Source organism: Crassostrea angulata, unplaced genomic scaffold (genome assembly GCF_025612915.1).
Source record: "Crassostrea angulata isolate pt1a10 unplaced genomic scaffold, ASM2561291v2 HiC_scaffold_140, whole genome shotgun sequence".
Taxonomy (NCBI): domain Eukaryota; kingdom Metazoa; phylum Mollusca; class Bivalvia; order Ostreida; family Ostreidae; genus Magallana; species Magallana angulata.
This window is the reverse complement of record NW_026441695.1, coordinates 143,660-157,897: the sequence shown is the minus strand read 5'-3', so window position 1 is coordinate 157,897 and position 14,238 is coordinate 143,660. Positions and strand designations below refer to the sequence as shown.

The 14,238-nt window shown below is 36.7% G+C and overlaps 2 protein-coding genes across 2 annotated transcripts; both read left to right on the top strand.

The window, feature by feature from the left end:
* Nucleotides 1-5,070: 5,070 nt before the first annotated feature.
* Nucleotides 5,071-7,815, top strand: LOC128169485 (uncharacterized). The gene is made up of 2 exons (XM_052835620.1): nucleotides 5,071-5,213; nucleotides 5,442-7,815. The coding sequence occupies exon 2, from the start codon at nucleotides 6,205-6,207 to the stop codon at nucleotides 6,958-6,960; it is 756 nt and encodes a 251-aa protein (XP_052691580.1). The 5' UTR covers nucleotides 5,071-5,213; nucleotides 5,442-6,204; the 3' UTR covers nucleotides 6,961-7,815.
* On the top strand, nucleotides 7,370-12,075 carry LOC128169467 (uncharacterized). Its single transcript, XM_052835601.1, has 4 exons — nucleotides 7,370-7,676; nucleotides 8,019-8,222; nucleotides 8,352-11,893; nucleotides 11,977-12,075. The coding sequence occupies exons 1-4, from the start codon at nucleotides 7,370-7,372 to the stop codon at nucleotides 12,073-12,075; spliced, it is 4,152 nt and encodes a 1,383-aa protein (XP_052691561.1).
* The last annotated feature ends 2,163 nt before the right edge of the window (nucleotides 12,076-14,238 follow it).

Here is a 14,238-nt window from a genome sequence, read left to right as displayed (position 1 = left end):
TTAGCTTTGGTACTGTTCTATTTACTGTATAAATAATATAATAACCTTTGAGATAAAAAAAAAAATACTATACTCTGTCCCGAGTTTTTGCTTCCACCACTTTTACCTTGATATTTCGATAACAATAAATACCTTTGTGCCCAAACAACGTTCATTAACTAATATGAAAAATTTCCAGATTATCTGTTTTGAAACGTCCCCTCTACCGCTTCAGGTTTCAGTACACATCCCAAAATAGAAAGTCTACGGAGATTTTGCATTGAATCAGCCATTAATAAGCCCAGATGATAACGTTGAAAAAGTGCGCGAGGTGTCCCGAGTACTTCCGAATGGAAAAAAGATGTAAACATTTCAAATTATAAATCTCCATAAGAAATTTGTTTTCCTCCCTGTAAACTTTTATGAGTGAAAAGGGATAATTTATCAATGATGATATCTTGGATGCTTTCCATTTCATCAATTTCAAGTGTACTTCTTTCACAGGTATGTGTATTTTTATTAAAAATCATCAAAATGTGACATATATATATATATATATATATATATATATATATATATATATATATATATATATATATATATATATATATATATATAATTGTGTATAAAAAAGCAGATGTTAGATAATCTTTGTATATGAGTACACATTTTATTGGTCTGGTTGTTGTGATGTTGTGATCATAAAAAGTGTGTCCGAATGAAAAAGATATTAAACACTTTTTGAGATATTAGGTGTTTTATAAAGTCGACTTCGTCATTGCGGCAGTTCATTTTGGCGATCATTGCTCATTCTGGTCAAGTTTTCTTATATATTAAACTAAACTTGGGCCCCTGCATGCACAGGTTGACATTGCGTAATATGTCTGACATTTACGAAATAGATACATCAAATTTGTGCACCATGTTGATTTTCAGAACTCTCGGGGTTTTTCATATTAAACACACTGAGTTAGAGTTATCTCCCGTATTTTCTTTCATGAAGAGAACATATAGAAAATTCTTAATGAAAATTTACACGTATTTGTATTATAGTTTTTGAGTTTATCCATGCAAATGTGATATTGTGGGAACATTAACTAAAGAGCATCCCGTGGTTTAGCGTGAATGTAATGCGCATGCGCAAGATTGTAAAATCCGAAAAATTCAGACGATTGTTGGATATTTTATAGGAACTTTCGTTGAGTTTTAATTAGCGAAGCCTTATTGAGAAAAAAATAAGAATAAATTGGTAATCTTCAAGTAGCAATGATGTTAATAATATATAAAACAAAAGACAGTACTCTTCCGATTTCTCGGTATTAAAGCTCAAAATTTCGAGTCTATTATTTTAATATAGTAGAATAGATATGTCATTATCAAACAAGTCTTTGCATACTTCGATAGCCCTGTATCCATATATTAAAAAACTGAAACCCTCAGGCTTATACCTAACACAAGTTATTGACCTTTTTTACATGTTACTGTCCGGCGAATAGACCTCATCCAAAGACGTCAGAACCGGCGCCTTTTCGAAAACTGAGAATGCCGCCTCCAACTAGAGGCGGCATTCTCGGGTTGATTTTTGATACTTGCAAAGTGAATGAAATGCCAAACTCACAATTTATCAATAGTTTGATATTCTGGTACTCACTAACATCGATTTCATGGTTTGTTTATAGAATATATTATCCGATAGAAACATTTATCTGACTGTCGATATTTGTTTTCATTTTGGGATTTACACATTTTTTAAAAACAAATTTCAAGTCCTGTATCGAAGTGAAGAGTGATGTTTTCTTTTCATCGATATTGTCGAGTACTACAAGCATTGTGCCATTGATGAATCGTGACAACGGCATTTAATTTGGTTCCCAGGTATGGAAAATCAACTTCGATTGCAGACAAAGAAATTTCTAGTTTTCGTAACGGCGCCGGTTCTGACGTTTTCATGGCATTAAAATATCAAAATCTTGAAAAAAGCATTGAAAACGTCAGATATTTCGGACTTTATTATTAAGAGCATATTTATCAACCACTGATAAGGTCAAATTGGCAGATTTCCACTCCTGCATGTCTGTATGTTACTGTTCTTTTGACAAGTACTATTTCAAGCAATATTTCATCATATTTATAGTCATACCCGGTATACCTCATTAGCTTTACAGTATAGCATTCATTTGCATTCAACAACAGTATTCTGTTATTCCAGATCCAGTACACTAAAACATGATGTTAATTGAGATACATGTATCAACACCACAACAACACAAAAAGTTGACAAAACTTCAGGAAACTAATATTGATTCGAAAAGGGGGATAGCAACTAGGATAACGGACTCAACACTGGTTTCAAAATTTGCTCCTGTTCCTAGAAGCGTGAGTGGAGGAGAACCAGGATTTATAATTATTTACTATAGGATATTTTGGCTTCCCAAAAACATGGGGGGGGGGGGGGGGTGGCCGGTGCCTACGCCCTTGATCAGGTTGAGCACAATTGCTGAATACGAGACTATTTTGCAAATGTGAGACTGTGTCTTTTTTGCGAGATGAATTTCAGCCATACTTGTCTGTTTTTCAAATACGCCTCAAAATCACAATGATACTTTGGGAAAAAATCAAATTCCAAAAAACTATACTTTGTTCTATCCGAAATTTTGCAACGGGGCCCTTCATGACTTTTAATATCAGTGTTTTAGTTTATCAAATTTTATTTAAATATTTTTCAAGGGATTTTTAATTCAAATTTTATAAAAATAGTTGATCTTCATCATAGTTGTATATTGTTTTTAGGTGTGCCCCAGTTTGTGTGCAGTTTCAGATCATCATCAACCTTTTGGTGTGGACTGATTGATTAACAAAGACTTGGGAAGAAAATTATTACCCTTGACCTGCTGCCAAAATTCTGTAGATTCAATCTACAGAAGCTTTCCATCAATCGCAGAAGTATAGCAAACGAATGTGCCTTAATAAAGATAAGGGAAAACTTTTTTAATGAGGACGATGAAAAACTTACCTGCTGCCCAAAACACAGGTATTACACTATACATTTATAAACATAACATGTATGATGTATGTCATTTCTGGTAAATATACAAGCTTCTTGAGCGTGCAGTATATATTGTATTCTAAAACACTTGTTTATTTTATTTTGATATGTGCCCTTCATCAACATTATAAGGATTTTAGCCTTTATAAAATGTCATATACAGAAGTGCATTCCAGATTGTTTGTGTTATTTATTTTTAAACTGTTCTTGAATTAAAGATACATTCTTGGGATTGGGTGAAGATCAAGCAAGATGTATTCTTTAGGATAGAAATGTGCCAAAAATTGCCGGAGCAATTCAAAAGGAACCATTACAAAAGAACAATAAAATAATTATTCTTTCTCAACAAACAGCATAATCTCCTTATACAAACAGGTGTGTTAAATGTTTTTCTCATCTGTATAACTACACTATAATGCATATTTATTATGCCTGCTGTTAGCCAGCAGTAGCATGTATGTAGGTAAAAAAGGGACTTGCAATCACCTTGTCTCCCTGTTCCTTTGTCTGACATTCAAGTACATGCAAAGATATTGCATTGTGTATCTTGAAGCAAATTATCAGTTTGTATGTTTGTTCTGGTAAAATATTATTTTCTATCTTGTTTTTTGTTTAAAAGTTAATAAATGAATTTCCTGGACTGTGCTAATGCAGAAGAAAGGGAAGCCTGCTTCATTAATTTTTGGAGAAAAAGATTAACATTAACCATAACTTTTAAATGAGAAGTGATATAAGGAGTTGATATTTCACATGTTGATTTCCTGTGATAATATCTTTCGCTGGTCAAGGTAAATTGAGTCAATAGGAATGCAGGTGACACATGTACCTTGAACACTGTATTTATTTAACGTCAATAAATTTAAAGTTGAGAAAAAAAACTAATTTGGAGTATCCCCTTTGTTCAGTTTAATGTCTTATAACAAATCTCAGCCACTATATACTATAGGATCAGGTAAGTCTGTAAACAGGTGTAAAATATTTTCAGGAGAATCATGATGATAACGAGTTGCAATGTAAACTTCCAAATGACCATGAAGTACAAGCAGATCCAGCAAATAAAGGTTTGTGTTGACATTTTTACATGTACTGAATTATTTTGCCCAAAGACCATGGACATTTTTTTTATTTGTCCTGCCTGTCTGTCTATCGCAATGCCAGACCGTATCTCTGCAGTTGTAAAATAAATCTGCATCATTGTTTGCAGGATTATTGCCCGGGACCTAAGGGTGGGGGTTCCAATCGACAACTTAAGGGCCTCGTTACAATATTTTGAGAAATTTATGACATTTTGAGAAACATATCAAGTGACAAACGTACATTGTCTTTGCTCAGGTATGTTAAGGACGTCCATAAAAAATAGCGATATTTATCACATAGAATATTAGCTTTTGGATAATCTTGATATTCAGTTCCAAAAAATTGTTACACAAAGTGATATTTTATCGATATACAAATTAGATAATCCGTTATCGCATGGTCTAATTTTGAGTCGCTTGGGGATACCCTGCCATGTGATACTGCTAAAAATAGATGAATCAGGAATAATACCAAAACATGCAAAATGCAAGGGCTGAACATGAACAAATAAAATTGTTTCTGTTTTTAACTTATAAAATGAACGTCAAAAAATTCGAAAAGTGCTGGGAGTTTGAAATATTCAATTGAGAACAATTATTAAATTCAACTTAAACAGTGTATGACCAGCAATTTGCAAGGAATTCCTACAATTAACGCTTATTTCTATGAAATGCGTAGCGATTTCATTCAGCTCCCAGCACTTGTTAATAAAATGGGGATATAATGTTTAAGCTGCTTGGTCCGATTTTTCTGTTATAACAGTATCAACATGTTTTCCATACAAATCATTTATCTTAGAAAGTTATGGACTTTCTCCTATTTACACCAGCAGAATCAGTCTATTTTCGAAGTTTGAAATATCCAAAGTAAATAAAAATACTTTCTTTTGGGGCAAACGAAAAAACAAACCAAAATGCATCACGGGAATGTTTAGAAAATAAAACCGCTTGGTTTCGTCCCTGTGCTGACACTTTCCGGAACATTTTGTGCCGTTTCGGGACGGTTTCATGTTTTATGTTTTGTTTACGTTTAGCCAACGTCAGCCTGGTGGCTCACGACTCGGTCGTCCTATGTATTGCTCAATTGCAACTTGATTTTGCGGCCCCATGGAGTAAGTTTATCATAATATTGTGTGAATGTATGCTCTGCTTAAATTCAGAAATGTTTCAATGAAATTTTCTAATGTTTACTATTTTTTCGTTGTGATCATGGTGAAGAGGAAATTCGAATGCAATATGTTGTCAAATCTTAATCTGTAATTGCGAAATTTATTGTGAAATTTATTCATCTATTTTGTTATGAGCATATTGTGATTGTTGTTTTTATTTGTTTTTTTCAGTTTTTTACCCTTTAATGTCTCGTCATTAAATAAACAAGTAAACTGTTTATTGTGAGTTTTTTGGACATGGCGAGGCAAGGGTTATATTTAAAAGTCCATATTCAGGACAGCACAGTAAAAAATCCATCATCACCACAACTAGTTGCGGTTCCATTCCTGATGTTTGACACATTGTGTCCATCGAGCAGAATTACAGGGCAGTGTGATCATCAAAACAGCACCCCTCCATTAGTCAGCTATTTCCTCTTTGCTTATAGACATTAACATTGTAGGCTTCCCACATTATGATTTTTTGTATTGACTTGAAGTACAACATTTAACAGTAGATGTGTGATGTCTGTGTATATTTGACATACTTTTATTGTCAACATTTTGTTAGCAAACTTTTAGGAACATTGTATGTACATTTAACATACATCTAAATCAGATATCATTGCACCATCATTATTATTGCCCATCATTTGCATGTGATTTTATTGGGCATTTATCATGTTACAGTAAGTCAATTTGATAAAACGAAACGGGTTTTTCATGCAGTGTAATTTTTGCATAGTGCATTGTTGAGATATATAAAACGCAGGTTTTTTTTGTGTGAGTACATGGGCATATTACAATTGTGGTAACAATTCAGTGATATTTCAAGTACATTTTCAACAAATTTGACTCATGAACTTTGCTGATATTAACAGTTCTATGTATGTTTATGTTGTGAAAACAGTTCTGTGATTAGAATTACACATTGTGCACATTTTTAATATCAACCATGTGTGACCCAATGGAAGAAATTATCAAACAGGAAGAAAATGTTCCTCGCTACCCTAGTCGTCAAAAAACCTTAACAGAGAAGGGAAATTCTTTATACGAATCTTGTGTACAAAAATTGACAACTGCATTTGATCGCATATGGAAAGATATTGAAACAGAAATTTTTGAATTTAACTCAAAGGCCACAGATATTGAACCACATGTGATGCAGCGATATGAAGATGATGTTTCATGTCTTCGTCAGGAATTTGTGGCGTCGTCTGATAATTTGGTGGAATTCCTGATCAGAACAAACACTGCAGAAAGTTCAGCCGAAAGATCAAGACACCTTGAAGTATTTTCTAAGAGGAAGGGTGTTGTGGATCGGTTCCTGGCAGCTATTGCTGATCGCATTCTTCAGACCGCAGATGATATTTCCCAACGGATGGCTTCGGAATCCACGTATACTAGTCGCAGCAGCAAGAAGTCAACATCATCACAGAGCCGATCAGCTATTCTTCTTAAAAAGGAAATAAACGTTGAGAAACAAAGGACTCGCCTAAAATTTTTAAAACATGAACTGACCTTAGAAAAAAGAAAATCTCAGCTCGAAATGGACTTGCGTCTACTTAAACAGGAAAAGGAAACCGCTGTGGCAGAGGCAGAAATGAAAGCTGCAAGAGACCATATAGAGCTATTAGATTTTCATGCAGTACTGAAGGAAGAGCATCATTTCCAAATGCCAAAGGAGGATATTATGTCCCATTTCCTGTGATCATTAGAGGGTCAGTCATCAGCAACCTTTGCGCAGTTACCACCACCTAAGTTCATTTCAACTCCCTATGAGCATGGGCCTAAGGTAAAATCCCCTCAACCTCAGATGCCAAGGAAAACAGCTCAACCAAATCCTAACGTAGCTGACTTTACCTCATTTTTGCTTAAAAAGGATCTACTTACCTCAAGGTTTATGTCCTTCACTGATCAACCAGAAGCATTTACAGCTTGGAAAACCAGCTTCCAAGGAATTCATCGAGAACTACGAGCTTCACCTGGCGAAGAGTTGGATCTTCTCATTAAGTGGCTGGGGACAGAGTCTAAAAAATTTGCCATGACAATGAGAACAGCTAATCCAAAGGATCCTGAGAAGGCAGTTGATTTGATATGGCAACGTCTACAAGAACGTTATGGCAGTGGAACTTGTAGAAGCAGCCTTGAAATCAAAACTAGACAGATTTCCATTGGTTTCTATTAATGATGGCAAAAAGCTTTATGACTTAGCGGATCTGCTAACAGAAATTGCTGCAATTAAAGAGGATCCTACCTATGCAACTCTTTTGTCGTACTTCGACTCATCCAGTGGAATCCTACCTGTTGTGAAAAAGTTACCGATGAACCTTCAAGAGAAGTGGATTACAAGAGCTGCAGCCTATAAGAGACACAGTGGACTACCACATCCTCCATTCAAGTTTTTTGTGGAATTCATCGTTGAAAGTCAGATAAGAAATGACCCTGGACTTTGTGTACGGGAAAGAAATAAGGAAAACATTCAACGCAGGGTACCGGTAATAAATCGAAAGACAGATGTAGAGGTTGACAGTAGAGAGAGAAGAAAGGAAAGCTTAGACCCATCTAAAAGATGCCCTATTCATCCAAATGACTTTCATGCCTTAAACAAGTGTAGAACCTTTCGCACAAAACCCATGAAGGAACGCACAGACGTGTTATTGAAACACGGAATTTGCTTCAAGTGTTGCAATTCAGCAGAACATTTTTCTAAGAACTGTTATGAGAAAGTGGCATGTTCTGTATGTGCTAGTAACTCGCATCCTTCAGCATTACACATTGATTATGGCAGACCTCAAGGCGGGGAGCAAAAGGAGAATTCAGAGACCAAGAAAACTGTCAACAACAAGTGCGCCCAGATTTGCGGTGTTATTCCTGGAGGTAAATCATGTTCCAAGACAATTCTTGTCAAGGTGTATGATAGAGAAAATCCAGACAATTTTGTGCGAACATATGCCTTGATTGACGACCAAAGTAATTGCTCCCTAGCAAAGAGTGAATTGTTTGACTTGCTCGGAATCAAGACTGAGACAAAGAACTTTAAATTAGAAACATGTTCTGGTGTCAGGAACATGACCAGCAGGGTTGCCTAAAACCTTTTAGTTACATCATTGGATGACAGTACAACTCATCAATTACCGCCTGTCATAGAGTGTGACGCCGTTCCGGATAATCGTAATGAGATAGCAACACCTGATATAGCTAAACGATTCCCACATCTTGCAAACATTGCTAGTCACATTCCGGAGCTAGACCCTCAAGCAAAGATACTGCTTCTTATTGGACGGGATTTGATCATAGCACATCATGTTCTCGATCAGAGAATCAGCCATGATGCTCCATATGCTCAGAAGTTGAGTCTAGGTTGGACAATCATAGGTGAGACATGCTTGAACAAGGCTCATTTACCTGCGACAATATCAGTTAACAAGGTATACCTTCATAATGATGGGAGACCTTCTATCTTGTTGCTTTGTAACAGCTCACTCACAGTTAAGGCTCCTCCTGTTGACGAAGATGATATGTCTTCCATATTTGAAAGAACACCAAATGATGATAAGCCAGGACCTTCACAGGAAGATAATATATTCCTAGGAATCATGGTAAGTAAGTTCCATCGCAACTCTTTAGGGGAATGGACGGCTCCCCTGCCGTTTAAGCCTGGACGACCCAGACTTCCAAACAATTATTCTCAAGCTATCAAGAGAGCCAGATCTCTCGACACCAATCTTAGGAAGAATCCTACCAAAATGGACCATGCCCTAACCTTTATGGAAGGGATATTGTCTAAAGGGCATGCCGAAGTTGCCCCATCTTTAGAATCAGACGATGAGTGTTGGTATTTGCCAATATTTGCCATTTACCATCCAAAGAAGCCAAACAAAATTAGAATGGTCTTTGACTCTTCTGCCTCGTATGAGGGAATTTCGTTGAACTCGGTGCTGCTCTCAGGACCAGACTTAACCAATAACCTACTCGGTGTGCTTCTTCGTTTTCGCAAGGAGAGAACTGCACTAATGGCGGACATTGAACAAATGTTTTATTGTTTCCGTGTGTCCAGAGAACATCAAAATTACTTGCGCTTCCTATGGTACAGGAACAATGACCCATCGGATAGACTTATCGAATATAGAATGACGGTGCATGTTTTCGGTAACACGCCCTCGCCCTCTGTTGCGACATATGGCTTGAGACAATCTGTTGCTGACCATCCGGATCCTGAAATCAGAGAAATAGTACAGAGAAACTTCTATGTTGATGATTTGTTGGTGTCAATGCCGCATGAGAAGCAAACTGTTGAGCTCATCAAGAAGACTCAGAAGGCATTGATGGAAGGCGGGAAGTTGAGATTACACAAAGTAGCCTCCAATTCTCAAGAAGTAATGAGTGCATTTGAAGAAGAAGTAAGAGCCAAGGACTTGGAGTGCATTGACTTGAGACTAGATGAGGCACCCTTACAGAAAAGTCTAGGACTTACTTGGGACTTACAGGCGGATTCCTTTAAGGTAGATGTGACTATGGAGTCCAAACCCTTCACGAAACGTGGGATGCTGTCCACGTTAAACAGTCTCTATGATCCCTTTGGATTCATCGGTCCTGTGACACTCAGAGGAAAAATGCTGTTTCGTAAGGCCTTGGATTTGTCATCTGATTGGGATGATCCTCTTACTGAGTTTGAGAATGAATGGAGAAATTGGTGTGATTCACTTCAAGATTTATCTCATATTAGTGTTCCTCGGTCTTACACGTCTTCAGGTTTGCAAAACTCTTCTAGAGTAGAAGTTCATGTATTTTGTGATGCCTCCGAGTTGGCCATCTCTGCGGTTGCCTATCTAAAAGTACTGTACACGGAACATGCAGAAACTGGATTCTTGCTTGGAAAATCGAAGTTGGCACCTACACATGGACACACAGTTCCCCGACTGGAACTTTGTGCAGCTGTACTTGCAAGTGAAATTGCTACCATTGTGACAGACAACTTAGACCACAAAGTGGACCATACTCAGTTCTATTCCGACAGTCGCATAGTGTTAGGTTACCTTTACAATACTTCAAGAAGGTTTTATACCTATGTGTCTAACAGAGTACAGAAGATACTTAAGGTTGCTCCAGCCAATCATTGGTCTTATGTGCAGTCAGAAAAGAATCCAGCAGATATTGGATCAAGATCAATTGCTGCAAGAGATCTCCAAGGAAGTAAGTGGATTAAGGGACCTGACAGTCTCCTTAAGACTAAAGACTGCAATGAAGTGTTTCCTTTAGTGGATGCTGAGAATGATAGTAATGTAAGACCACAACTATCAAGCTTAAAGACTGTTACAAAGAAGCCATTTGGAGTAGAACGATTTGATAGATTTTCAACATGGAACTCATTGGTCAATGCCTTGAGCGCACTGAGATATAGAATATTGAAGAAGCATGGAGTTGAGAGTGATAGATTTTCCTCAAGTTTCCGTCGGTTTGCAGAAGTGTTCATTGTTCGGACAATTCAGCAGGAGACCTTTCATCAGGAAATATCATGTCTTCAATCTGGAAGGACCATTTCAAAGGACAGTTCTATTATCAACCTCGACCCTTACCTAGATGATGATTCTATTCTGCGAGTGGGTGGACGACTGCAAGCTGCTGACATAGAACATAACCTTAAGAACCCCTGCATCATCCCTCGTTCGCACATAGGTAGACTCCTCATTAGCCATCATCATGACTTGGTACATCATCAGGGAAGGCACTATACAGAAGGAGCAGTACGAAGTGCGGGTTACTGGATTGTCGGTTGCAAGAAGCTAGTGTCCTCTGTCATCTTTAACTGCGTTACATGCCGCAAGTTGCGTGGACGATTAGAACAACAGAAAATGGCAGACCTGCCATTTGTCCGAGTTAGACAGTCTCCACCATTTACCTATGTGGGTGTTGACATGTTTGGTCACTGGGAGATAGTGACCCGGAAGACGCGTGGAGGAAGTGCAAATAGCAAGCGGTGGGCTATAATGTTCACATGCCTCTCTTCCAGAGCTTCCCATATTGAAGTGGTGGAAGATATGTCGTCCTCGGCCTTTATCAATGCCCTTCGCCGATTCATATCTATTCGGGGAAAAGTTGCAGAGTTTAGTTCTGATAGGGGCACAAACTTTGTCGGAAGCACGGATGCATTGGGTATTGATGCTGTGAATGTAGAGGACCAACCCCTCAGGAAGTTCTTGAGCAAAAATGGTTGCTGTTGGATATTTAACATTCCATACTCTTCCCATATGGGTGGTGTATGGGAAAGAGTTATTGGATTTGCTAGACGAATTTTAGATGCCATTCTCCTGAAGCAACCTAAGCGCCAACTTACCCATGATGTCCTTGTAACGTTGATGGCAGAGGTTACAGCAATACTCAACAACCGACCATTGGTTCCTGTTTCCACTGACCCTAGCAATCCATTAATACTTACCCCGAATATGCTGCTAACTCAGAAGACAGAAGCTGATCTTCCACCGTTTCATGAACTTGATGTAAGAGACATGTATGTGTCTAGCTGGAAACAGGTACAAGTCCTTGCTCAGCAGTTTTGGAAGCGCTGGCACAATGAGTATCTCCAACTTCTCCAACAACGACGAAAGTGGACAGATTCTAAGGACAATCTACGGATTGATGATGTTGTTCTTCTTCGAGAGAAAGAAGCTCATCGCAACGATTGGAGTATGGGTGTTATCAATCGAACATTTCCTGATGACGACAGCAAGGTCCGCAAGATAGAAGTTCGCACAAGCAGAGGCGGACAGCGTGTCCATTACGTACGACCAGTTACAGAAGTAGTTCTTTTAGTGCCACACCGTGACTGGCGTCAGGCGGGGAGTGTGCTGACACTTTCCGGAACATTTTGTGCCGTTTCGGGACGGTTTCATGTTTTATGTTTTGTTTACGTTTAGCCAACGTCAGCCTGGTGACTCATGACTCGGTCGTCCTATGTATTGCTCAATTGCAACTTGATTTTGTGGCCCCATGGAGTAAGTTTATCATAATATTGTGTGAATGTATGCTCTGCTTAAATTCAGAAATGTTTCAGTGAAATTTTCTAATGTTTACTATTTTTTCGTTGTGATCATGGTGAAGAGGAAATTCGAATGCAAAATGTTGTCAAATCTAAATCTGTTATTGCGAAATTTATTGTGAAATTTATTCATCTATTTTGTTATGAGCATATTGTGATTGTTGTTTTTATTTGTTTTTTCAGTTTTTTACCCTTTAATGTCTCGTCATTAAATAAACAAGTAAACTGTTTATTGTGAGTTTTTTGGACCTGGCGAGGCAAGGGTTATATTTAAAAAGTCCATATTCAGGACAGCACAGTCCCCCAAATGATTGGGGTTATTCAACCCGCATGCTATGCATCGATTGTAAAGAAAGCATACTTCAGAAATATTAGCGAACAAAACGTACACATGTTTATTTGTAATTTGTCTGATAATTTCGACCTTTATTTAAAGCGATGTCAAATTCGTAATACAACCATACCCGTCTCGTCGTGAGGGGTGAAATTTAACATGAGGCAAAATAACGAGGTACCTTTTAATGTCGTTTGTTTTGTTAGCAAATTTTGTACGTATTTTTCATCATTGAAATTTGGCATAATTGACGGGTAAAACTACTGCAATGTCTATTATTATACATACACTAAGCATAGCCATCGTTTAAAAGCATGATAAACTTTGATATAAAATCGGACCAAGCAGCTTTAAGACATGTAAATGTTCAATATATTTGATCAAGTGTATGCCCTTACACTACTACATCTTATCTGGTCCATTTCACTTTTGACGTCATTTGCGTGAAATTCAAACGCAACACTGACTAAGATCATGATTTTGATTTTCATTCATAAAATAATTCAAAGATGCAAATTTCACGAGTTTAATGCTAGAATGTTGTTTCTGTTCACACCAGTCATTATTACTAAATTGTTTGAATTGAAAAAAATGAATTAATCTTTTAATTATCTTTTGCCTTTAAAAGGGCGGGGGGATGAGGTTGATTAACATGGTTAAGAGTTGAGTTTGTATTTTACTTATTTATGTTTCATTATGGCTTATGTTATAATTAATTATGCTGGTAAATAAATAGGAAATAGGAAATACTTTTAATATATTATCAGGTTTACTTGTTATTATGATTGATATTGTTGTAATAAATAAGAAAGCAAGAAAAATCAATATTTATCCAGAATTTATTATAATAATCAACTTGACAAATACAATAGATACTGCATTTCTGTGACAAACTGTTCAACAAGACATAGTCTAGTGTTTTCAGATTTTCAATATTATTCAGTCATGATATGTAATTTATGGAAATTGACCATTCTTCTTGCACACTAACTCTACATGTTCTTTTCTTCGGTCTTTTTGATATTAAGAGGCAGTGCAGTTGTTAAGAAAACCAATGCCTGAAGTGATAAATATTTATCAATTTCAAATTTGATTTCAATAGGTATTAATGAAAAATGTTATGATAGATTACATTATATAATAATATGATTTTAAAAAAAACCCAACCAAATATACATGGGTTAGTGAGTAAAAGAAATATTTTAAAGTACCTACTTTTTATCACCCCCCCCCCCTTCAAAGTGTCTCCAGTGGACCATTTACTGCTTGAATAACCCTGAAAATGAATTATATGTCATAATTAGCAAACTATTGTGCTGAACATACCATTAAAATGAAAAAGAATATTTAATTATTGTGCAAATCTATAGCAGTTTTAATTTCATTAAATCACAACAGGCATCTTTAAATATTTATTATTTAAAATGTGTGGAAATTCTATTAGGACAACATTTTAGTTTTGTCCATTCATACATGTAATCTTTATAAAATAAAGCTAAATGAAATGTACATAACGAACAATGCAGTCTTGTCTATATTTAATCCAGTTCCTCACAGTAATCTTTATAGTGCTAGCAAATACAGTGTTTGGACTTTCCATTCTTTACCTTTTCTTT

Coding starts and splice junctions, on each gene's coding strand:
- LOC128169485 (XM_052835620.1), top strand. CDS start 6,205: ATGTGTGACCCAATGGAAGAAATTATCAAACAGGAAGAAAATGTTCCT.
- LOC128169467 (XM_052835601.1), top strand. CDS start 7,370: ATGGCAGTGGAACTTGTAGAAGCAGCCTTGAAATCAAAACTAGACAGA. Junction 7,677..8,018: donor TGTGGAATTCATCGTTGAAA/GTCAGATAAGAA, acceptor CGCATCCTTCAG/CATTACACATTGATTATGGC. Junction 8,223..8,351: donor TGCCTTGATTGACGACCAAA/GTAATTGCTCCC, acceptor AAAACCTTTTAG/TTACATCATTGGATGACAGT.